Source organism: Marmota flaviventris, chromosome 6 (genome assembly GCF_047511675.1).
Source record: "Marmota flaviventris isolate mMarFla1 chromosome 6, mMarFla1.hap1, whole genome shotgun sequence".
Taxonomy (NCBI): domain Eukaryota; kingdom Metazoa; phylum Chordata; class Mammalia; order Rodentia; family Sciuridae; genus Marmota; species Marmota flaviventris.
In genome coordinates, this window is record NC_092503.1 from 45,553,764 (window position 1) to 45,580,126 (window position 26,363).

The following is a 26,363-nucleotide window of genomic DNA, read 5'->3' on the forward strand; positions in this document are numbered from 1 at the left end:
TTTCAGCTCTCAGAGTTTGTCAGATTCCTTAGGGGTTTGAATCATTAATGCAAAGTGGTAGTTAATGTTTCTCAGATTTCATTAATATAGTATAAATAGCTCATTAAAGTAATTGAAAGTCACTGTGGACCAAAGAAATCTTGATCTTTTACGAATATTTTTTCTGAAAGGGCACCAACTTTAATAAATGTCATGAAATGATTTTTGTTCATATTATTCAAACTGTCTTTATGTGGTGGGGGGAGGAAAGATACCTCCCCTTTTAGGAAATAAGTTCTGAAATAAATTGTGATGTTAATAATTCCAAATTTATTACAAAAGAGAATTTTAGATTATTAGTTTTTCATACTCTTTAAAAATAATGTGGACAGTCCCCACCACTGCAAAACAAACCAACAAAAAATATCTAGAGTTGTGTTCTAAAGGTTGTGTGTGTGTGTGTGTGTGTGTGTGTGTGTGTATATATATATATATATATATATATATATTTTTTTTTTTTTTACAGAAGTTGAAAAAGTTTGCTAATCTTCCTTATATCATATATATGTAACAAATATTTTGAAACAAAATGATAAATGCATCCAGAATTTTGTAGTTTTCATCAATTTTAGCTTCTATGTGTGTGTGTATGTATGTGTATTTGCTTAAAACATACACATATTTAGGAAAATGTATATTTTTAATATTATGATGTACATGTTCCTTGAATTTTAATATATCATATTTTTTATGTTAGTCAAAACAGTAGACCAAAACAGACAATTGAAGCAGTACCAAAATACATTCCAGGAATTGCTAAAAATTTGTTTAAATTTGTTTTTAGCATCTCAGTATTGAGAATAAAAATGGAAATAATTATGTAGTCTATGCCCATACAATAGAAACAATATCATTTGCCATTTCCTCAAAAGAAAGTTTTTTCCTGATACTAAGACAGATTTTTATTGAAGTTTTCATAAAAGGATGTGGTGGTATTAGTAAACAATGTCTTACACATCTGATGAGCATGTATCACCTTTTTGTAGCATTTGTGGATTTTGTAAATCAGAAGTCAGTAAAAGCAGTTTTGTTCAGGATAAGTGCAAGTTTTTGGGTGGTTTTCTTCATTCTAAATAGCATTTAAAGCACCTACTAGGGCCTACATTTAACTCTGAGAAAGGTTTTGTTTGACTTTACACTATGTATATTTGATTTTGAATTTGCCTGCCTTTGAGCAGGACTTTGAACCTTCTGTTCTTCATTCTCCTTTGTCTTGAAGCTACCTGTCTGTTCTGTGTTTGGGTCATTTGTAACCCTGAAGGCATTTATATTTATAATCCCTGATCTTTGGGGATATATTGTCTGTACTTTATGCTTTTAAGGTGAATTGAATATTATTTCTCACTAATGAACCTGTGATTAAAAACTTGATAGCAAAGACCTTGTGGGTTATACATTTTGGCTCACATGTATAGATTCACATAGATGGACTACCTACCTAGTGTAGCATTGGAGGGCATCCTTTTATGAAAGCTGAGACAAAGGGAGGCCAGTGTTTTCTTCAGAAAACAGTTCTACATCCACTTTAACATAGACAAATAGATGAGCCAGATCCCAAAGTTTAGTGATAATCTACACCAAAGATGTACTTATCCATAGAAATTTTTAATGTGTAAAATGTTTTTGTTTTTTTTTAAATATTAGAATAATGGGCTGAGTATGTAGCTCAGTGGTAGAGTGCTTGCCTGGCATACATGGGCTAGGTCCTGGGTTCTATTCCCAGTACTGGGGGCGAAAATTATAATAATTCTTTTAATGTAAGCATTTTGTTTCTTAAAGTCCTCCAAGTTAAATTTAGTTATAAAATGAATCTCCGTGTAACTGATTTTGACTTGTCTTATATAGCATTGTTGCATTAAAATTAATTGTTAGAAAAAATAGTGATTATATTAGTCTAGTTTCTTAAGTAATTTTTAGGAAGTAAGTTGCAGATTTCATTATCTACTTGGAGAAACTGCTTCTTTTACTATCCTCAATATCAGGGTGCTTTATCACCTACAGTTATCTAATCTACAAGACATATGGTACAAATTTAAAACAAACCAGGTGGGCTGGGGATATAGCTCTCAGTGGTAGATTGCTTGCCTAGCAAGTATAAGGCCCTGGGTTTGATTCACAGCACTACCAAAAAAAAAAAAAAAAAAATTCTCAAAAAGAATCAAATTCAAACCTTTGTGTTCTATTACATAGAAATGAAGTGGCAATTTTTATCATATCATTGTTGGTATTATAGACTGTGTGCTGATGTGTATTTTAAGGAACATGGTCTACTGCTTAGAGTCATAGGAATTTTTATTAATTTATATTTTTTAAAAAATTACACTAGGAAAGAGAGCTTGAAGCAAACAAAAAAGAAAAGGTGAAAGAAGCTCAACTTGAAGCTGAAGTGAAATTATTGAGAAAAGAGAATGAGGCCCTTCGTAGACATATAGCCGTTCTCCAGGCTGAAGTTTATGGGGCAAGATTGGCTGCCAAATACTTGGATAAGGAACTGGCAGGAAGGTGTGTAAAAAAAATGGGCATACTTGTATTCTTAGGTGACACATTGGATATTTAATGAGATTGACTCTACTTGTTATAAATGAAATAATTTTTATCCCTAGAATTATTTTGTAGTTTTTTATGTCTTATTATTGTTAAATTGATATCGATAGTATTATATATTGCATGTATGTTTAAGCATACATACAGACACATTAACACAGATAGTAATAGTCAGCTTTTTGTCCTGTGACCAAAATACCTGACAAGAAAAAACTAGAGGAGAAAAAGTTTATTTTGGACTCAGTTTCAGAGGTTTCAGTCCATGGTTGATTGGCTCGATTGCTCTAGGCTCAAGGTGAGGCAGAACATGATGGAAGGGGCCTGGCAGAGGAAAACTGCTTAATTCATGGCAGCCAGAAAGAGAGAGAGAGAGAGAGAGCTGGGGGTGAGTGTGAGAGGAGCTTGCCTCCAGTGACCTACTTCCTCCAGCCATGCCATACCTTCTTACAGTTACTACCCAATAATCCATTCAGGTGATTAACCCATCAGATCAGTCTACCGATTAGATTATAGTTCTCATGATCCTTTCAGTTCTGGACATTGATGTATTGCCTAACATGAGCTTTTGGGGGGACACCTCATGTCCAAACCATAATACAACTTATTGTGAAATGCTGACAACTTTGCGGAGGATCATATTCCGTCTACTTCCTGCCTTGACAACATAGCAGGTGATGTTCACATTGCCCCCTCAAAATAAATAAATAAATAAATAAATAAATAAATAAAAAAGTTGGAATTACCATTAATTTTTGAAGGTAAATCATTTATGACCTTTGGTGATTTATTATTAGTACTAAGTCCTTTTATACTTATTGTTTTATTGTTACATTGAGAACTGATGTGAAGCATTGAAAAAGAATTTCTATCTTAATTTTTTTTTTTTTTTTTTAGTTGTAGGTGTTCAGAATGTCTTTATTTTATTTGTTTATTTTGGTGTGGTGCTGAGGATTGAACCCAGTGCCTCACGCATGCTAGGTAAACGCTCTACCACTGAGCTACAGCCCCAGCCCAATTTCTGTCATCTTGAAGTACAAATTTTCTAATAACTTTTTACCACATTTAAAGTATTCATTTTGTTGGAAGAAACTATCATTAAAAGGAATTTTTTATACAGTCAGTGTCATCTAAAAGCTAATATTTAATACCGTCTAGTTGAGTTCAATTAATTACTTTGATTATATGCAAGGCATAAAACATTTTATTTGACATTAAACTCATAAATTGTTTTTTAGATATTTTGAATTTTGAATTAAGTATATGACTAAAGGAATTTTCTCTCTCCTTTTTTTTTGGTCTTTTGGTACCAGGGATTGAACCCAGGGGTGTTCAGCCACCACTGAGTCACATCCACAGCCCATTTTTTACTTTTTATTTTGAGACAGGATCTCACTAAGTTGCTCAGGGCCTCGCTAAGTTGCTGAGGCTGGCTTTGAACTTGTGATCCTCCTGCCTCAGCCTCCTGAGCTGGAATTACAGGTGTACATCACCATGCCTGGCTATTCATCTCTTCAAAAAAAATTTTTTTCCACTATTTTTTTTTCTTCTTGAAAATGAATGTCCTTTTCAGAGTTCTCATATCTTTATAAACCTGAATGACATCAAGAAATTCCTGAGTATTTGTTTTGTTATCAGTTGAGATTTATGCAAAAGCTACTTGTGTTCAGTAATTCTTCTGAATCTCTCCAGTAAGTATAATAAAAGACTAATTAAACTCTTTTCTCAACATGAAGGGTCCAACAAATACAGTTACTAGGACGAGATATGAAAGGACCTGCTCATGATAAACTGTGGAACCAGTTAGAAGCTGAAATACATTTGCATCGTCACAAAACTGTTATCAGAGCCTGTAGAGGACGTAATGACTTGAAACGACCCATGCAAGCACCACCAGGCCATGTACGTTGCTTTGCTGCTGCTTCCCATACAACCTCTGCCTTGCTTTAAGCACAAGTCTTTTCTGTTTTTCTAGTAGTTTGAAACCTTTATTTAAAGAGTGAAAATGGTATTCAGCATATTTAAAATAGATGCATATTTAAAGTTTTGGTAACCCAGAGAATTTTTTTTGGATGTATATACTATAAAATAGTGGATATAATATTATGGTATCGTGACCACTTAATTCAGTCAGTTCTTAACAGACTAACTAAATGCCCTGAGAGTGATCTCTCTGCAGATTGTGAGCCATTGCTAGCAAGCATATTTTGCACTAGCATACTTTGCATCACATCTCAAAATTTCCTGGCTGATGATTGGGCATGCTTAAATTTGTTTTAAGCTTAGTTCAGTGCGTGTGCTTGGTTTGAACTTCTATCCAATACTTGATAGCAAGTACTGGATAGAAGTTCATTAAGGCAGTTTTTAGTAGTTAAATACAAGTGTAGATTTTGAACTAACATTTATACCCATTTGGTCTTGGAGTGAGGTGGAATTTGAGATAATGTGTCCAATTGTTGTTTTCATAGCCATCATTTTATAGGAATTTTCCTTTCTACGTAAATTTTTATTATGTAATTTTATTATAACAGATGTTTGATAATACACACCTTAATATATGAAAACATGTCTAAACTCCTACCCAGTGGCTCACATTTTTTATTAAGAGATAAAATATTACCTTAAATAGTAAAAAATAATTTGTTGCTTCTACAAAAATTACTGTAAGAAAAATTGTTATGTACCTACAGTGAGTGAAATAGGAATGGGGGATTGCAATACACACTTACATTATTGTTTTCTCTAGGACACTGGTGGTACCCATTAACTTCTAGGTTCAGTAGATTTGGGAAATGGAGAGATTAGGAAAGTAGTTAGTGTCTTGCCTGTCTGCGTGATAAAAGCATACTTGTGAAAGTGGCTAAATATAAAGCTGAAGTTTTTGTAGTGGTCAGATGAGAGAAGTTATTTTATACTACATAAAGGCATTTTTATTTTAACCTGAGTATCATGGGATCCTCATATATTTAAATAAAATAGTGGATATAATATTATGGTATTGTGACCACTTAATTCAGTCAGAAATATATTATGGTAATTGAAGGAGACAGTGGTGAAGGCAGGGGAAAAGGCATTTGAGAAGAAGCACAGCTTTGGGAGAATTAAAATTAGAAGGACTTGATTGGTTAAGTCCTTGACTGCTGTTGATTAAGTAGGTGAGTAAGAAGGAAAGAGTCTAGGTTTTGGGTTTGGGTTTTGTGATCTGGCTTTTTTCAAGGAGATATAGAGGAAAGGAAGTTTCAGGGAGAAAGACGGTAGCAGTTTTAGATATACAACATTTAAGATGCCGGTGGGACATCCAAGATGTCCGTTCAATTGTCTGTATGATTGGATTCAGGAGAAAAATCTTGAGTTATGGCATGAAGGAAGAAAATGGATTACCAAACGAGGAGGGTTGAGATGGAGCTGTCAGATACAGGGCCATTAGGAAAGTGGTATTGATAGAAAGCAAGGGAAAAAAGCAGATGTCAAGAAGAGTTAGTAAACAGGATCAATTTCTGCAGGCTTGAGGAATGGTAGTGAATAAAATGTGCTAATTGGATGTAGGAATATTTAGAGAAGAAAATTTCAGCTGTTGAGTTTAGGAGTAGAACCTTCATTACAGTGATTAGAGTACTGAATGTGGGAGACAGGGAAATAAATACAGTGCATATGAACTTTATGTGGAGGTTTAGGGAAGACAAAGGTGCATGGTTGCATGGTCAGTATTTTAGCTGAAAGGTGCTTAGAATTTGTCTTCTGGGTAGGGAAGAAGTTTAGTAGAAAGTAGAAATGTACAAGAGAAAAAATTGTTAATGGAGCAAAGTCCTTTAAGAGGTAAACTGTAGAGCACCAGGGAATGAAAAAGAAAATGATCAAATTGGAAATTTATTTTTATTTTATAAATTTCAAGTTGAAATTAAGTAAGTTGAAATGTATTTAAAAGAAATTGAAATCGTCAAGATATTTTTCAGTGAAGAAAGATATAGTTATCACTTGGATTTCTTGAAGATATTTAGACATTGATTAATTACTGACAGTAATTTCTTTTTTAATGTCCTACAGTTTTAAAAGAGATGTATCAGTATTTTAAAAAATTGACAAAAGGGTGAGAAAACCATCTGTAAATTACTATAACATTTTTTTTCTTTTACTTCTTAATTACTTTCTTAACACTACAGTGTGTGTCTTTACCAGAAAATCAATAAAGATTTCTAAAGGTGAGTTATGTAATGTGAATTTATCCTACTTAGAATATTATTTCAGTGATACTCTTTTTTGTTTTCCTCCCGATAAGGATCAAGACTCCTTGAAGAAAAGCCAAGGAGTTGGTCCAATTAGGAAAGTTCTCCTCCTCAAGGAAGATCATGAAGGACTTGGCATTTCAATTACAGTAAGAAGTAGTGCTTCCAGTTTTCTTTTGTGCAATTATCTAGTATAATCATGCTCATTTGTTGGACTTTATTTGGAGAACAAAATATTCTGGATATATTTTAAAATAAATATATCTAACATTTGGGCACAGTAACTTTGATGTTGATATTTTTTTCCAATATTTTTTTTTTAGTTGTAGATGGACACAATATCTTTATTTTATTTGTTTTTATACGGTGCTGAAAATCTAACCCAGTGCTTCACACGTGCTAGGCAAGTGCTCTATGTCTGAGCCACAACTCCGGCCCCCGGTGTTGATATTTTTTCTTGTATGTAAATCTTAACAACTGCTAAGTGTGCCTTTAGGAAGCATAGTGTAACATTTTTATTATGACTGAAGTTATAGATCTGTATCATGTACTGTGGTGCCTGTAGGAGCCTTTGGAATTAGAGGTGGGTGTTTTCTTCTATTGGCTCCAGATTGTGTTGTTTTCTTTCCAGTATGTGTTCTCTTTTTTTGTCTCATTCTTTGCTGTCTGATTGCACTAGGTTTAGGGTCTAAATTATACATATTCTTTTGTTAATTTGATGCCTTCAGTTGTCTTGGACATCATTCCTGAGAACAGTCTATTGGGAGTCCTTTTGTTTTAGTCTTGGTGCTTTACTGAGTAGAGTAGTTTTTCATCTAATAATACTTAGGCACGTGTAAGTTCATTTTTCCCACCTAGTGTTGCTTAATGTAGAAACATTTCTTATAATAAAAAGTTCATCTCATCTGTTTATTATCTCCCTTTTAAAATACAGTTCCCTCAAAGTTCATAAACTTTAGTAGGAGAGTAATATGTACACACTTTGGTATGAGCTAGAAAGTGAGAGATACTAGTTATTGTATTTCAATTCTACATTGCATATTTTTTCCACTTTTTTAAACATTTCTGAAATTGAGATGCAGCTTATGATCTTAGTTATTTTTGTGGTACATAAAATCAGTATCCTTTTCATACTTAGCAATTTAGATTTGATAAAATAAATGAAATACTAGTACATAAATATTTTAATTTATGTTTTAGAGTTTAGTCTATTGTGTTTTTGTGTTTTTTTTGCATTTTGGTGTTTTGGCTCTGACACATGTTATTAATCATTTTACATGATACTTATAATAATTTATTTATCATTATCTAAGTAACAAATTTTCACCCAGTGTTTACAGAGGTGGTAGAGATGCTTTATGAAAGGTATTTTTAAGAAAATATTTTATCTCTAGAATAGTCTGTAACTACAATTTACAAAGTGTAAACTAATTTACTGCCTTTTTGTTGTCAGGGCGGGAAAGAACATGGTGTTCCAATCCTTATCTCTGAGATCCATCCAGGGCAACCTGCTGATAGATGTGGAGGGCTACATGTTGGGGATGCTATTTTGGCCGTCAATGGAGTTAACCTAAGGGACACAAAACATAAAGAAGCTGTAACCATACTTTCCCAGCAGGTAAATTCCTTTTATGTAATTAAAATTGGATCTATCACTTGGTTCCTTTTGAATCTATTGAAGTGTTATGGGTACACATTTGTTTCTTTTGATTTGGGACTTTTACAAATGTCATTTGGTCCGGTTTACTGAAAAAGGACCATTTCCTTGCCTACACAATTTTGAACAAGTTACTTAAGTCCTTTGTGCTACAGTCTTCTTGTCTCTGTGTAGTAGGTTTTAAAATAGAGCTATAGGGAGTGTGTTAACACTCAGAATATGATATGGTAGTTAGAAAGCAGCATCCTTAATAACAGGATCATGATACAAATGTAAAATGTTACAGAGAAGACAATACTTGAAGTAGATTTATTTTAGAATAGATTTTAAAATAGAATATTGAACTGAAAGAATCCTTAGAAAACATTTAGCCCAATTCTGTTATTTAAAAAGAGTAAACTTATCTTCTTCAAGATTAAAAAAATTGCTTAAGGTTGCAGAACAAATACATTACAGAATTGGAATTTGTATCCAAGAGTTGTATTGTTATCCGGTGTATTTGAAAATATTCCACCCCCACCCCCACCCCCACCCCCCACCCCCGCCCAGGGGTGGTTGTCTTTTTTTTTTTTTTTTTTTTTTTTTTTTTTGAGAATAGGATTCAGGGAATTTCAGAGATGTTGTTAGTATGTTTAGATGTTTCTGGGATCATCAGTATAGTATGCCTGTGAAAAATTGAATCTTAGTTGAATGTGAATTTATAGCTCATTGGTTCAGCTCCATATCATGTATAAATCGCCTCTGCAATATAACTACTTATATACTGCATTAAAGGGAAGACTCACAGTCCATTCCATTCCATAGTACTATATAGTAAATATGTATATTTTTTATTACAAATATATTAAATAAAATACGGTACTATATTTTATTTATTTATTTATTTGTAGTACTAGGGATTAAAACAGTAGTACTGTACGACTCAGCTATATCTGCAGCCCTCTTCCTCCTTTTTTTTTTTTTTTTGTTTGGTACCCAGCGGTGCTATATCTTGAGCCCTTTTTAATTTTTTATTTTGAGATAGTGTTTCACTAAGTTGCTTAGGGTCTTGCTAATTTGCTGAAGCTGGCTTTGAACTTGGAATCCTCCTGCCTCACTCTTCCAAGTCCCTGGGATTACAGGCATGTGCTACCACACCCAGCTCCAGTTTACATTGTAATGTATCTGATGAGAGAGATCTAAGAATGCTACTGTAGCCTCTTAAGTTAGTGATTCCTCAACCCAATTTGACTGTCAGACAGAAGCACAAAGAATGGGATGAATGGAAACTGGTAAAGGAGCTACAAATAGGCCATCATAATGTGTAACGAAATGCTAAGCACATATTAAAATTATCAGGTATAACTTTCCTAACAGTTTAGTCTGGGAATAAAGAGCACCAGAGAAACTCACTTAGTGAGTAGCAGTTAAAAATGACATGCTTTCGGGCTGGGGATGTGGCTCAAGCGGTAGCGCGCTTGCCTGGCATGCGTGCGGCCCGGGTTCGATCCTCAGCACCACATACAAACAAAGATGTTGTGTCCGCTGAAAACTAAAAAATAAAAATAATAATAAAAAAAAAAAATGACATGCTTTCTCTTTTCAACAAAGGCAGACCATAATTTTCAGAGTTGCAAACACCAGACTTGTATGTAGTGATCATAGTCTCTTATTAAATGACAACTCTAGCTTGGAATTTTTAAACCTTAAGTGATTTATAACTTTGTACTTTAACATAAGTTATTGACTAATAACAATACAAATAGTGTACATTTCATCTTGCATAATAAAAAGAGCAGGAACTTTGGAACTGTTTTTGTTCCTCTTATTGAGAATGTTATCTGCTCATTGCATGAGTACTTGGGTTTCTCATTCATGAAAAAAAAAGAGACTACAATGGGGTTACAGTAGTCTGAGGATTGAAGACTATAATTTTGCATAATAAATATAGTAATTACTGTTATTACTAGACAGAATACCTTGATTGATACTATGTCTGGTACGCAGTGAAAGTTGAGAAGATTCAAGATTTATGCATTAAGAAACAACGAATCGTGTAAGGGTTTCTTGAACTAAAGGAAAAGTTTGTGTGATACCCTTACATGCAAGTTTGTTTAATACCTATGATGGATTTGTGGAATTGCTGTGTAAAATACAAACTGGCAAAATGCCTTTTTTAAAAAATATTTTTTTAGTTATAGATGGACGCAATATCTTTATTTTGTTTATTTTTATTTTTATGTGGTGCTGAGGATCGAACCCAGTGCCTCACATGTGTGAGGTGGGCGCTCTGCCATTGAGCTACAGCCTCAGCCCTGCAAAATGACTTTTAAATTGAACATTTGTTCCAAAAATCTGAAAAATTAAAAATTTTTTTTTTTAGTTTTGATGGACACAGTACCTTTATTTTATTTATTTATTTTTAGCGTAGTGCTGAGGATCGAACCCTCATACATGTGAGGCAAGCATGCTTCCATCCCAGCCTAAAAGTCTGAAAATTTAATAGTTAAGTTTTTTTTTTTTTTTTTAAATCTGATACTAAAAATATTGTGATTCGTAGAAAGAGATACTATAATATTAAAAGGAAATTTCATGTAGAGAAGGATCATAGTGTTTCGACATCATGTTCTCTCAGACTCCTTTAACTTCTTGAAGTTCTAGAGTTTCTTTTTTGTTGTCTGGAAAGGAGCTATATCTGAAGTGTCCCCACCCCAAAGATTTTGGAAATCCATTTTGAATTAAGTTGCAGTAATTTGGCTTTCTCATTTTCATCCTCTATTTTAGAGAGGAGAGATTGAGTTTGAAGTAGTTTATGTGGCTCCTGAAGTGGATTCTGATGATGAAAATGTAGAGTATGAAGACGAGAGTGGACATCGTTACCGTTTGTACCTTGATGAATTAGAGGGAAGTGGTAATCCTGGTGCTAGTTGCAAAGATGCAGGTGGGGAAATCAAAGTGTTACAAGGTAAAAATCACTCTAAAAATTATTATGCCTAAATTTATTGTTAATACATTTTAAAAGTGTAAAACCCTCTGTTCTTTAGTAATATTTATAATGATGAGGAAACCAAAGCAATAAATAGCTTTCCCTTGCTTGTACACCACTGACTATTCTTAAATTTTATTTACGTGTATGTTTCTTAGATTCATCATAAGACTTTTAATATCCTTGAATGGTGAAGAAAATTCAAGTTTTCTAGGCTCTGAAACAAAGTCAACATACCTTTTAGAGTAGATATATATTAATATATAGTCTCTCTTAATGCAAATTCTTCTCATAATACATGTAATGTACATTTTTTATATATATATAATTTATATGATGAGTAAGCTTTTAGATTGTTGTCTTATGATTATTATTTGAATCAGGACATGTGATCCTGAGGATCTTTGGTTTAGTTCCACCATTATCATTTACACTTTTTAAGGAAAAATTCCAGCTCTTTCTGGGTTTACTTCCATTGCTATCATTTACACATTTTAAGGAAAAATTCTAGCACTTTCTTATAGAGCAATGGTTCTGAAATTATGATCCATGGATCTCTAGAGCCTTAAGATCTTTCAGGAGTGAGGGGGGAGGTCCATGAGGTAGGTCAAAGCTTTTCATAATAATACCAAGATGTCATCTGTCTTTTGATATTTGTATTGATCATATAAAAGCAATTGAGGTAAAACTGCTGGTGACTGCTAGCATGAATCAAGGCAGTAGCATCCAGCGATACTAGAAATCATTGTTTTCTTCCTTGCCATTCACTCAGTTAAAGTGAAGAATAAAATGATTGTTTCATTTAAACATTCTTGATGAAATAGTAAGAACCTTATTTGTAAGTGAAATTGATATTTTGAAATGAAACCATAAAAACTCTTCATTTTCTTAAATGTTGACCCTTGAGTATGTTGCTTTGTAATAATCTGTATGATGAGATGAAAGTACACATAAAGCACTTATCCTGCATAATGCACAAAGAACCTGGCCTCAAAGGAAAATACTAACCTGATCTACTATCTGAACTAGATATTTTTTTCATGGAAGATAATTTTTACTTGAAAGAATTACTGACAATGTATGGTTGTTAGACTGTTTGGCAGCCATTATTTTAAAAATAAACAAAATTGGTTCATAACTTCAAAGAAGACAACTAGCAGTTTTTATAGAGTTTTATAAAAGATGCATCAGTCACCGTGAGCTTGACAGCTTCCCAACACTTAGAACTTTCCCTTGCTTATACACCACTGACTATTCTTAAATTTTGATTGATTCTGATATTAATGAATGTGAGGTTTTTTAAAGTTTTTTGTTTGTTTGTTTTGTTTTGTTTTTACAGTGCTGGGAGTTGAACCCAAGGCCTGTAGCCCACTAAGCAAGCACTCTCGTACTGAGTTTTGTCCCTAGTCCCTGAATGCAATTTTTTGTTGTAGTAAAATGAAATGTGTCAATTTTTGAAATTCCTGCATAACTCAGTGGTGCAGTACTTTTGAACTGACAGAATATAATATTGCCAAATTGTGTATGGGTTAAAATGCAAATAAGGCAAATGGATTTTAGTAGCAGATTCTTTATTGATAAAATTTCAATTTTTACATTGTCAAGTTTTGGTATTATATCAAAGAATAATATTGACATTTATTTGAAAAGACTATTAAAATACTCTTACTTTGCTGTTTATTCCTGAGGGACTGGACTTTCTTCATTTACTTGTAACAAATTGAGCAGAAGCAGAAATGAGAATCTACCCAGCTACTTTCTATGCATATAAATGGCTTTTTGTAAAGTCATATACTAAGGAGAATGGCAAAATTGGAAAACTGTGCTGTTCTGACTAAAATTTTTTTTTTGTTTGGAATGTAGAGTTGTCATTAAACATATGTTGTTTATGTTAACATATTGCATTTATTCTTGTCATTTTTAAAGAAGTAATGCAATTTTTTAGCTTTCTCAGTTTTAATTACTAATATGGTAAACATCAGTATCTGAAATTCATGTAAACAGAACAGAGTAAATTAATTCATATTCTGCATTCCAGAATGTTAACTGTAGTGTTTCAAAGGAGAACTTCACTCAGTAAATTGAAGAAATGTAGTCTTAAGTTTTTTTTAACCAAAAGAATGGTTTTAGGGTTTAATTTAGTGCTTATTAAATATATGAAAGCATTCTGAGACCAACAGGTAGAGAACTCAAGGCATAGAGTATTATGATAAACTGATGAACTCCGTTGCCTGTTTGGTAAACCTGTATGTTGTTGATTGTGTACACAAAGGCATCAGTAGCAATTACTGTTCTCTGCATGCCTCTTAAACAAAACTATTGTGGTAATATGTTCAAACTTTACACTGTTCAGCTGATTACCCCATGGTCTCATTATCATTCATTCTTTTAGGTTTATTCCTTTTTTAGCTGAGGCCACTTCTCTGACACCTTGCAAATTGAAGACACTTACATTGTGTCTCAAATAATCAAAAATTTATACTTACAATTTATCATTGTAACCTATGCACAATTTTTTTTTTTGTACACACAAAAATGTGTCTTTGCTTATTGTTTGGCACTTAGCTATACTTCATAGCTCACTAGATGCTGTAGTTAATTCTTATTTGTTTACAAGTCTCTTTATTTTGTAGAGTAAGCAAAATTAGTGTTAATGTTTAACTAGATATGATCTTGCCAACAAAAGATTTTTAGAAAACAACTTGTATGTACTTCAGTTAACTGAAGTTAATTTCAATAAAATGAAAGCCAAAATGTAAAATAAAAATATAATTCACAATTCTGTAGGTATTTGTACTGATATCCAGTTGACTAAATTTTACAATTGTGTGTGTCAATTCTAAGTTTCATAGAACACTTAATAAGAAATTTTATATGATTTTTAGGTAGGGCCCAATAGGTAATACTTTAAAATCTGCATAGTGTTTGCTATCTACCATAAGAAAGAAAAATTCTTTTGTTTAGGAATCGCTAACTTGATTACTTTGAGATCTGGTTATTATATTGGGCATTCTTTTGTTTTTTTGTGCAATAAAATTAAAAAACTCAGTGTTTTTTTAGATCAGAAAGTATCTGCTTTTATTATTTTCTTTTCTTTTAGGATATAATAAGAAGGCAGTAAGTGATGCGCATGAAAATGGAGACATGGGAACTTCAAATGAAACGCTGCAAGATGACAGTGCTTCAAAATTAGATGATCTGCACAGTCTGTATCATAAAAAATCTTATTAAATTGACTGTATCTCCAGACAAGATTGTTAATCAGACTATTTTGAATTTGGGGCACTAGGGAAAATGGTGACAAAGACTACACAAGATGAAGGGAGGCTGTTTGTTGCCTAAGGAAAGGCGGGTACCTCAGGGCTTCGTGTGAACAATTCTAAATGCATAAAACTCAGTTTTCTGTGTTATACCATAATTAGCTATTGCATGTAAAGCAATTTTGATTTTCTTGAAATTGTAAGCACCAAAGCATGTGTTTCCCAAAGGGATTTTACTAGGCTCATAAGTACCAAATGAAGTGCTACTATTTTATTTGGTTCTTTACCTGTTTAGTAGAAGGACAATGTTAACTGGAATTTTATTTTAAAAAAATAACCTTTAAATACAAGAGAGTAAATTAATTCATATTGTACATTCCAGAATGTTAACTGTAGTGTTTCAAAGGAGAACTTCACTCAGTGAATTGAAGAAATGTAGCCTTGACTTAAGTTTTTTTTTAACCAAAAGAATGGTTTTAGGGTTTAAAAAATATATATTGTGCATCCTGATGTCTAAATTAGTTCTTCATGATCATTTATTATGAGTTTTCCTTCCAGCTTTTTCAATGCAGTACAAAGTAGTTTTCTTTAAGCAATCCTTTATCAATCAATGCTGCACTAGAAATAGTTTCTGAAAAGTTACTGTATATTTTACTTTTGGTTTTTAAAAGAAATGAAATGAGTGTAAAATACCTGTTCTCAATTATGTTGATCTGTGTGCATGGTATTAGAACATTACACTATTAATGTTTTGTCTTAAATGTTTATGGGATCCATGAAAGACAGTTTTATACATTTTGAGTTGTTCATAAAATTTGTCTTGTGATAGTTCTGGCACTTAAAGATAAATTTTTCTGGCAGGAAAGGCTCAAATTTATTACTGTGTCTTGAAATATATTGCATTCAAACAACGGTTTTATCTAAGTACCTGATTTGCCAATCATCCAAAAGTTGGGGGCTAAGGTAGGCAAGATGAGGTGAAGAGATTTTAATACGTTAATTGATTTGATTTTCATACCAATATGTTTTACTAAAGCAATTTTCATATTCAAAATTGGGATTTGCTAGTTCTTTTGTCCCAGGATTAAGCATAGCTAGGCCTCTTTTATTATTTACTATTCTGCAGGCCATTGTTACTTTCTGGGCAAAATTGTATTTAAAAAAGTGTTGGTTTTTGTGAATGTCATTGTTTTAAAGGATATACACTTAAGGGAATATTAAATGGAAGAAAGCTTACAACGCTTTTAAAATATTACCAGTATCTTTATTTCTAGTATTCAGATGTTGATAAAACTCATTTTCTTGTCTTTTCCAAATGTACTATATGTTTGTTGAAAGTTAAATCTATAAAATGTATATACTTTATTTTGTGATTTTACTATTTATAAATTTAATGTTGTAACTGTTGCTCATTTATGGTTTGTTTGGGGTGGTTGTGTTCATCTGTAAATCACCATGTTAATTTGTAACTAGAAGTGCACTTCATAGTGTATATTGTTACTGATATTAATATGCTTTGGTAGCATTAACATTGCTTCTGAGCAAAAGTTAGTATTTAAATGTACAAATGAATAAGCAAGTTACATATTATTGTTTGCTCCTGACAGGCTGGGCCTCTTAAAAGAAAAGGATTGATTTTTCTTCATGCATTCCCTCTATGCCAAACCCATACACCTATGCATGACATAAGATCTGCAAACTGGATTTTAGCCAGTTTATTCATTTAGTTAAAAAAAAAAAAAATTCTGTGTGGCAGATCTAAAAGTTTTGCTGTGACATGAAACCATGTTATTATTATCTTCTTAAAACATGGCCTGGATGGAATGACCGTGGCATTTTTTCAGAGAATATCCTTTTTTTTTTACGATGACTGAATCCATAGGAAATGCAAGCTATAATCCTTCAATTTTTAAGAAATACATATCTAAAGAGTTTTTTTTTTTTTAAAAAACTTTGGTAGTTTTGCATATAATTTGAAGGATTGTATGGCTATGATATAAATTCTTTTTAAACAGAATAAAAAGTTTTCCAAGTAGCTTTAAGATTTCACAGGTCAGTTTCTTTTTCATCCTGCTTCATTATAGTTTGCAGGCATACATGAGGGCACAGTTGTTTAGATGCTTCTGTGAGCTTCCTCATAGTGGTCAGAAGGTACCTGGTTGAAAGTTCATTTTAGAATATATGGTCTTTGTGGGTGATCTGAGTTTCAGGCTTTCCCCCCAAAGGACTGAGTGAGAACCAGTTTTTGTGTGTTTACATTTATAAAAGGAAACCCATGCAATACTAAAGATTGTGTGACAAAGCCAAATGGATAAGAAGGGATCTGCTGCGAAGCCATCACAGTGGAAAAGTGAAAAGAGAAAACAAAATACATGTGTACAAAAACAGTAATTGAAAAAAAAAATTGTTCAGTAGAATATGAGGGTTATATGTATGTGTGTATTTAGACTTTTAACCTCTGAAATTCTCTTCTATAGTATCTCTGTTATGAATATGATCGAAACAACATTTGGATTATAGGACTATTGTTTAGATTTAAGATGATGACAATTTTGTGGGTCTTGATAATTATAACTAAACAGTTGCCAAAAGTTAATGCAATTTGTCCATGGTGCTGGTTTTTCTTTTCCACAGTAGACCTATTTTGTTTCATATTTAAAAGCAAGAAATACATTGATTCACATGTAAGTTGTACATTATTTGACATCTTTATTATGGAGTCCAGTATTCTACCTATCTAGCCTTTCACTTAGGGTCAGCCTCAAATCTATAGGATTTATGACAAATGTGTTATATCTAGTTGAGTTAAATATTTTTATTAGCCTGTAAATAAAGATAGCATCTCCTACATTAAAATGCTATTGATCTCATTTTTATTTATTTATTTTTTGCAGTGCTGTTGGTCAAACCCAGGACCTTGAGCATGCTTGAGAAGTGCTTTTTCACTACACCACACCCCCGGTCCTTGACTTCATTAAAAGAAAATAAACACTATATGTTTCTTTCAAACAAATATTTTGGTTTATTATTTATTTTAAGTAGATTCTATTATTTGTGCTAGCATGTCAAAATCTACACAAAGGCTGAACCTAGTTGGAGTGGTAGAACAAATTAGTTTGGAATAGGAAGAAACTGTTTAATCTCAGTAGTCATTTAATCTGAATTAATTAAAAGCATTTTGGTTGGAAAGAACTATCTGAGCAATTGTGGGACTAGTTTTCTGCTGAAAGTTAGCAGACAACAAAAACCCTTGTCTTTGGTTTAGTTTTGTGGTATAAATATTGGCAGTTAATGTTATTTATGAGGATAACATTGATAAAAATTAGAGTAACTTAAATCTGTCAATATTTAAGAGGATAGTCTTTCATTTTAGAATCTAAGTATACATAATTTAGAAGTATCCAAGTTATTTCCAAAATATTTTTTAGAAAACATTGATAATGGATATAAATCATATTTTAGAAAATGTGTTGAATTTATTATGTACGTTTAGAAATATTTGCTCTTTTGTTATCAACAAATTTGATTTCATTCTAAAACTTATATGTTTTCTGTGTGTTGGCTTAAGCTTCCAATTCCTGTTGTTTGGAAAAGAAGTCTATGTCCAGAACTCATTCTCATGGGATATTGTGCAGTTTATAAGATTTAAAAGATGATTTGCAGTTTCATTGTTAATCAGTGTTCTATATTAAGGGTTTATAACTAACTTTACAAAAAGAAAACTTAAGTACTGCAAATTACTATGTGCTACTGGTGCTAAATATTTTGTTTGATAATAAATCTTTTCCAGGTGTATTTTGAGAGCCATACCCACCATGGCGGCAGCCATGAGATTGCATCTGTCGTATCTCCAGCAGGAGAGAGCATAGCTGTCTACAGACTCAGCTTCCTTGCTCTGAAACTGTCCCTGTGTTCAGGTTGAGGCTATCATTCTTCATGCTGCTGCCAGCCAATGACTGATCATCACAGGGATACTATGTCTCCTGGATGTTGACTGGAGGACTCCCTGAAAGTTTTGCCAAACTCCTTTAAGTATTACATTGTAGTCTAAATTGCTTTCAAACAACCTTCCCTCTTTATTCACCTGCATTGTGGTTTGGTTGTCTCCAAGCGCCCTACCTGTTTTTCCTCACCAGAATTGCCACTAATAAATCTGTTGCACATCAGATCCCTTTCTGGTGTTGGTGTCTGCTTTTAGGGGAACTCTGATGAAAACAAGTTATCCAAGAGTGAGATTTGAGGAAATAGGTAATAAACTGGGATTTAAGAGCTGGCTCATCCACCCTGCTCCAAAGAGTAAAGAGGATGACATTTTGGCAGGTAAGTGGAGTATATATAGTATATGGCACAAGGTTATGGTGCTAAATATTTTTAGTTGTTTAGTATTTTGTAGAAGATTTACAGAAGAGTTAACAGCAGTCATGGACCTGTTGTCTTTCGAAAGGCCTGCTTATGTTGGTCCTTGGCTAGTGTCTAGCAACTTGGATTTCCCATTCACCAACTTAACATAGGTGACTTACTATGCCTGAAATGTTTGTAAAAACAGTAAGATTTTTGTTGAACACCTGTTTTCCCACTGGGGAATCTAGAATTTTGGTACATACTAGGCAGAGGGTGCCTATGTGACTGACCCTTACAAAATCTTGATGAGTGGGCTCAGTCAGACCAGCTTCCCTGGTGAACAACACTTTATATGTATTGTTACCCATCATTGCTGGACGCATTAGGCAATCCTGTTTGCTCCACTGGGAGAAGACTTAAGAGTTTGTGCCTAATTTATTGTTAATTTTGCACATGTGCCTTTTCCCTTTACTGATTTTGGTTTGTGTTCTTCTCTATAATAACTCATAATTGTGAGTATGATCCTTTGCTTAGTCCTGTAGGCCTTTTTAGCAAATCATGCAATTTGAGGGTGGCCTTGGAGACCCCAGACACAGTCTATAATTGGGGGAAAATGTCCCTAAAGAGAGGAATTTTCAAGGAGTTTCCATGATGCAGGTATTTGAATAATGTGGGAAGAACAATGTCTGGAAGAGAGCAGAGTTGACTGATTACTACTAGGTTGTATTAGTGACCTACAGAAAGATAATGATACTGTGATCAAGCTGTTAATGCCTAAATGTGAGAGCCAGAGGTCCTTGTTGATGGAGAGCATTTCAAAGAGGCCTTCCTGCAATGGAAGGATGAAAACAACTGAATTTCAGGCCAAACATCTTAATTGTTAAAATTGCAGAGTTTTGGAAGCTTGAATGCTTTGCCAAGACCTATTTTGTGAAAGTCAAAGCATCTGTATGGATGGATACCCCTGAGGATACTGACTCTGCTGTTCCTACCTGATCCCTTATCTTACAGAAGTTACCCACTTGCCCTAATAAGACCTAGCACCTCCTCTGTGCTACAAGATGCTCAGAGATCCTGCTCCTAATCCCTTCCCTCCAAGACTCTGGCACCCCCACATACTCTCTTCTACCTGACTTATAGTAGTAATAAAGTCTGGCAAGGCCTGCCTGGATATGCTAAAGGAAAAAGGAGATATGCACTAAAAATTTAAGAATTAGCTAGCATATCCTGGCAAAGATTACTTAATTTACTATAAAATCAAAATAGTTCTAATCTTGTACATGATATTTAAAATAAAATAGCTTCAAAATGCAGAAAGAAAAAATTGAACAAGAAAACCAAAAATCTCACAGGGAGAGATTATAATATTTTGAAAATGATATGAAAAAGGAAAATTTGAACAGCAAAATCTTGTTTTATAGTTCAAGTTAAGAGTGTAATATTTGTTTGTAAAGGAAGGACCTCTGGCTTCTAAGTAGGAACAAACTATACCAAGGACAATTATATAAACAAATGTAAACCCCTGGAACTGGGATTCTTGCTTTGGAAAGGCAGAACTTGCAATTTGTTGAATTGCCAGCAGGGGGAAGCAGATTCAAAATGTGATGTTAATTTAGTCTGCTACAACTGAAAGGCTTTTTTTTTTTTTTTAATTGGTTGTTCAAAACATTACAAAACTCTTGACATATCATATTTCATACATTAGATTCAAGTGGGTTATGAACTCCCATTTTACCCCCAAATACAGATTGAAGAATCACATCGGTTACACATCCACATTTTTACATAATGCCGTATTAGTAACTGTTGTATTCTACTACCTTTCCTATCCTCTACTATCCCCCCTCCCCTCCCCTCCCCTCTTCTCTCTCTACCCCATCTACTGTAATTCATTTCTCTCCTTGTTTTTTTTCCAATTCCCCTCATAACCTCTTATATGTAATTTTGTATAACAATGAGCGTCTCCTTCCATTTCCATGCAATTTCCCTTTGCTCTACCTTTCCCTCCCACCTCATGTCTCTGTTTAATGTTAATCTTTTCCTCCTGCTCTTCCTCCCTGCTCTGTTCTTAGTTGCTGTCATTATATCAAAGAAGACATTTGGCATTTGTTTTTTAGGGATTGGCTAGCTTCACTTAGCATAATCTGCTCTAATGCCATCCATTTCCCTGCAAATTCTATGATTTTGTCATTTTTTAATGCAGAGTAATACTCCATTGTGTATAAATGCCACATTTTTTTTTTATCCATTCGTCTATTGAAGGGCATCTCGGTTGGTTCCACAGTCTTGCTATTGTGAATTGTGCTGCTATGAACATCAATGTAGCGGTGTCCCTGTAGCATGCTCTTTTTAGGTCTTTAGGGAATAGACCGAGAAGGGGAATAGCTGGGTCAAATGGTGGTTCCATTCCCAGCTTTCCAAGAAATCTCCATACTGTTTTCCAAATTGGCTGCACCAATTTGCAGTCCCACCAGCAATGTACAAGTGTACCCTTTTCCCCACATCCTCGCCAGCACTTGTTGTTGTTTGACTTCACAATTGCTGCCAATATTACTGGAGTGAGATGGTATCTTAAGGTGGTTTTGACTTGCATTTCTCTGACAGCTAGAGGTGGTGAGCATTTTTTCATGTACTTGTTGATTGATTGTATGTCCTCCTCTGAGAAGTGTCTGTTCAGGTCCTTGGCCCATTTGTTGATTGGGTTATTTGTTATCTTATTGTTTAATTTTTTGAGTTCTTTGTATACTCTGGATATTAGGGCTCTATTTGAAGTGTGAGGAGTAAAAATTTGTTCCCATGATGTAGGCTCCCTATTTACCTCTCTTATTGTTTCTCTTGCTGAGAAAAAACTTTTTAGTTTAAGTAAGTCCCATTTGTTGATTCTTGTTATTAACTCTTATGTTATGGGTGTCCTATTGAGGAATTTGGAGCCCGACCCCACAATATGCAGATCAGAGCCAACTTTTTCTTCTATCAGACGCAGAGACTCTGATTTGATATTAGGCTCCTTGATCCATTTTGTGTTAACTTTTGTGCATGGCGAGAGGAGGGGATTCAGTTTCATTTTGTTGCATATGGATTTCCAGTTTTCGCAGCACCATTTGTTGAAGATGCTATCCTTCCTCCATTGCACGCTTTTAGCCCCTTTATCAAATATAAGATAGTTGTAACTTTGTGGATTAGTCTCTGTGTCCTCTATTCTGTACCATTTGTCCACCCGCCTGTTTTGGTACCAGTACCATGCTGCTTTTGTTACTATTGCTCTGTAATATAGTTTGAAACCTGGTATCGCTATACCGCCTGATTCACACTTCCTGCTTAGAGTTGCTTTTGCTATTCTGGGTCTTTTATTTTTCCATATGAATTTCATGATTGCTTTATCTATTTCTACAAGAAATGCCATTGGGATTTTGATTGGCATTGCATTAAACCTATAGAGAACTTTTGGTAATATCTCCATTTTGATGATGTTAGTTCTGCCTATCCATGAACAGGGTATATTTTTCCATTTTCTAAGATCTTCTTCTATTTCTCTCTTTAGGGTTCTGTAGTTTTCATTGTATAAATCTTTCACCTCTTTTGTTAGGTTGATTCCCAAGTATTTTTTTTTTTTTTTTTTTTTTTGAGGATATTGTGAATGGGGTGTTTTTCCTCATTTCCGTTTCAGAAGTTTTGTCACTGATATACAGAAATGCCTTTGATTTATGCATGTTGATTTTATATCCTGCCACTTTGCTGAATTCATTTATTAGTTCTAGTAGTTTTTTTGTAGACCCTTTTGGGTCTTCTAGGTATAGAATCATATCATCCGCAAATAGTGATATTTTAAGTTCTTCTTTTCCTATTTTTATGCCTTTAATTTCTTTCATCTGTCTAATTGCTCTGGCCAGTGTTTCGAGAACTATATTGAATAGAAGTGGTGATAGAGGGCATCCCTGTCTTGTTCCAGATTTTAGAGGGAATGCCTTCAATTTTTCTCCATTCAGAGTGATGCTAGCCTGAGGCTTAGCATAGATAGCTTTTACAATGTTGAGGTAAGTTCCTGTTATCCCTAGTTTTTCTAATGTTTTGAACATAAAGGGATGCTGTACTTTGTCGAATGCTTTTTCTGCGTCTATCGAGATGATCATATGGTTCTTATCTTTAAGTCTATTGATGTGGTGAATAACATTTATTGATTTCCGTATATTGAACCATCCTTGCATCCCAGGGATGAATCCTACTTGATCATGGTGCACAATTTTTTTGATGTGTTTTTGTATCCTATTCTCCAGAATTTTATTGAGGATTTTTGCATCTAGGTTCATTAGAGATATTGGTCTGTAGTTTTCTTTCTTTGAGGTGTCTTTGTCTGGTTTTGGAATCAGGGTGATGTTGGCATCATAGAATGAATTTGGCAGAGCTCCCTCTTTTTCTATTTCCTGAAATAACTTGAAAAGTATTGGTATTAATTTTTCTTTAAAGGTTTTGTAAAACTCTGCTGTATACCCATCCGGTCCTGGGCTTTTCTTGGTTGGTAGTCTTTTGATGGCTTCTTCTATTTCCTCCTTTGTTATCGGTCTGTTCAAATTGTGTGTATCCTCCTGACTCAGTCTGGGCAAATCATATGACTTAAGAAATTTATCGATGTGTTCACTATCTTCTATTTTATTGGAATATAGGTTTTCAAAATAATTCCTAATTATCTTCTATATTTCTGTAGTATCTGTTGTGATGTTGCCTTTTTCATCCCGTATGTTAGTAATTTGAGTTCTCTCTCTTCTTCTCTTCGTTAGCATGGCTAAGGGTCTGTCAATCTTATTTTTTCGAAGAACCAACTTTTAGTTTTGTCAATTTTTTCAATAGTTTCTTTTGTTTCCATTTCGTTGATTTCCGCTGTGATTTTAATTATTTCTTGCCTTCTGCTACATTTGCTGTTGTTTTGCTCTTCCTTTTCTAGGGCTTTGAGATGAAGTGTGAGCTCATTTATTTGTTGTTTTTTTCTTTTTTTGAGGATTGACCTCCAGGCGATGAAATCCCCTCTTAAAACTGCTTTCATTGTGTCTCATAGATTCCGATATGTTGTGCCTGTATTTTCATTTATCTCTAAGAATTTTTTGATTTCCTCCTTTATGTCTTCTGTAACCCATTGATCATTCAGTAACATATTGTTCATTTTCCAGGTGATGTAGGATTTTTCTTTCCTTCTTTTATCATTGATTTCCAGTTTCATTCCATTATGATCAGATAAAATGCATGGTATTATCTCCACCCCTTTATATTTACTGAGGGTTGCCCTATGGCATAATATATGGTCTATTTTTGAGAAGGATCCATGTTCTGCTGAGAAAAAGCTATATCCACTTGATGATGGTTGATATATTCTATATATGTCAGTTAAGTCTAGGTTATTGATTGTGATATTGAGTTCTATAGTTTCTTTATTCAACTTTTGTTTGGAGGATCTGTCCAATGGGGAGAGAGGTGTGTTGAAGTCACCCATAATTATTGTGTTGTGGTCTATTTGATTCTGGAACTTGAGGAGAATTTGTTTTATGAATGTTGCAGCACTATTATTTGGTGCATAAATATTGATAATTGTTATGTCTTGTTGGTGAATGGTTCCTTTTAACATTATATAATGTCCTTCCTTATCCCTTTTGATTAACTTAGTCTTGAAGTCGATTTTATTCGATATGAGGATGGCCACCCCTGCTTGCTTACGTGGACCGTGTGCGTGGTATATTTTTTCCCAACCTTTCACCTTCAGCCTGTGTATGTCTTTTCCAATCAGATGTGTCTCCTGGAGGCAGCATATTGTTGGATTTGTTTTTTTAATCCATGTTACCAGCCTATGTCGCTTTATTGGAGAGTTTAGGCCATTAACGTTTAGAGTTACTATTGATAGTTTGTACTTCCAGCCATGTTTGATTATTTATCTTTTTTTTTTTTAATTTAGTTTGTTTCTCCATGATTAGCTTACCCCCGCCCTCTGACTTTACTGAGGCACTTCCCACTGATGGTTTTCGTTATTGTTTTTCATTTCTTCCTCTTGTAGTGTTTTGCTCAAGATGCTTTGCAATGCTGGTTTTCTGGCTGCAGATTCTTTTAACTTTTGTTTATCATGAAAGATTTTTATTTTGTTGTCATACCTGAAGCTTAATTTTGCTGGATACAAAATTCTTGGTTGGCATCCATTGTCTTTCAGTGTTTGAAATACGTTGTTCCAGGATCTTCTCGCTTTCAGCGTCTGTGATGAAAAATCCGTTGTTAACCTTATTGATTTACCCCTGAATGTAATCTGCCTCCTTTCTCTTGTAGCTTTTAATATTTTCTCTTTGTTCTGTATATTGGATATCTTCATAACAATGTGTCTTGGTGTTGGTCTACTGTGATTTTGTATGCTCGGTGTCCTGTATGCATCTACAGTTTGTATATCCGTTTCCTTTTTTATTTCTGGAAAGTTTTCTATAATTATTTCATTCAGCAGGTTGCTCATTCCCTTGGTTTGAACCTCTATACCTTCCTCTATCCCAATGACTCTTAAGTTTGGTTTTTTTATGTTATCCCATATCTCTTGGATGTTTTCCTCGTGATTTTTTACCAGCCTTTCTGAGTTGGCTAGACTCTTTTCAAGATGATATATTTTGTCTTCATTATCTGACGTTCTGGCTTCTACTTGCTCCACTCTGTTAGTGATACTCTCATTTGAGTTTTTAATTTGGTTTATAGTTTCCTTCATTTCTAGAATTATTGTTTGATTTTTTTATAATCTCTATCTCCTGATAAAGATGCTTAATTTCTTCTTTTATCTGTTTATGTAATTAATTTTTAATGTGTTCTTTCACTGTTTGAATTTGCTGTCTCATATCCTCTTTAAGGTTCCATTCCATCTGTCTAAGGTAATCCTTGAGTTCTTTATTTGACCATTTTTCTGATGCCTCTAAGTCCTCCTGAATATTTAGTCTGTCGTGCATTGTTTGTACTCCTTTTTTTCCTTGCTTTTTCATGCTGCTCATGTTACTTCTTGTTCTGTTTGACTGCTGAGTTACTGTTTACTCCTGTAAATTTATTTGATGCTGTCGCCGCCGGTTTCAATGGAGTTATCTCCTCCGCCGCATTCTGGTGACGTCAGGTCTCTGCCATGGTGGTATCCCATGCAAATGGCGACAATTCGTTCCCTTTGCAGGGTGACCAATGCAACGGGTGGGTCCTGACTGTCTCTCCCAAGCCCCGTTTCAATCCTGTGGCCACTGCCTATGAAGGCTCGGTTGGCATTAACTTCCGTAGGTTCAGAAGGGCTGACCAGTTGTTTCAGCGGGATCGTTTAGTGCTGAGTCACAGCAGTTTGTCTGCGA

The 26,363-nt window shown here is 34.0% G+C and overlaps 1 protein-coding gene across 2 annotated transcripts in view; it reads left to right on the forward strand.

The window, feature by feature from the left end:
* Nucleotides 1–18,853, forward strand: part of Gopc (golgi associated PDZ and coiled-coil motif containing) — a 37,863-nt gene extending 19,010 nt beyond the window's left edge. For both annotated transcript variants that reach the window (XM_027953038.2, XM_027953039.2), the window contains 6 exons: nucleotides 2,366–2,541; nucleotides 4,317–4,482; nucleotides 6,857–6,952; nucleotides 8,257–8,421; nucleotides 11,224–11,404; nucleotides 14,526–18,853. In XM_027953038.2, coding sequence (XP_027808839.1) covers nucleotides 2,366–2,541; nucleotides 4,317–4,482; nucleotides 6,857–6,952; nucleotides 8,257–8,421; nucleotides 11,224–11,404; nucleotides 14,526–14,656 — 915 coding nt within the window. In that variant the 3' untranslated portion in view covers nucleotides 14,657–18,853. The remainder of the gene's footprint in view (nucleotides 1–2,365; nucleotides 2,542–4,316; nucleotides 4,483–6,856; nucleotides 6,953–8,256; nucleotides 8,422–11,223; nucleotides 11,405–14,525) is intronic.
* Nucleotides 18,854–26,363: the final 7,510 nt, after the last annotated feature.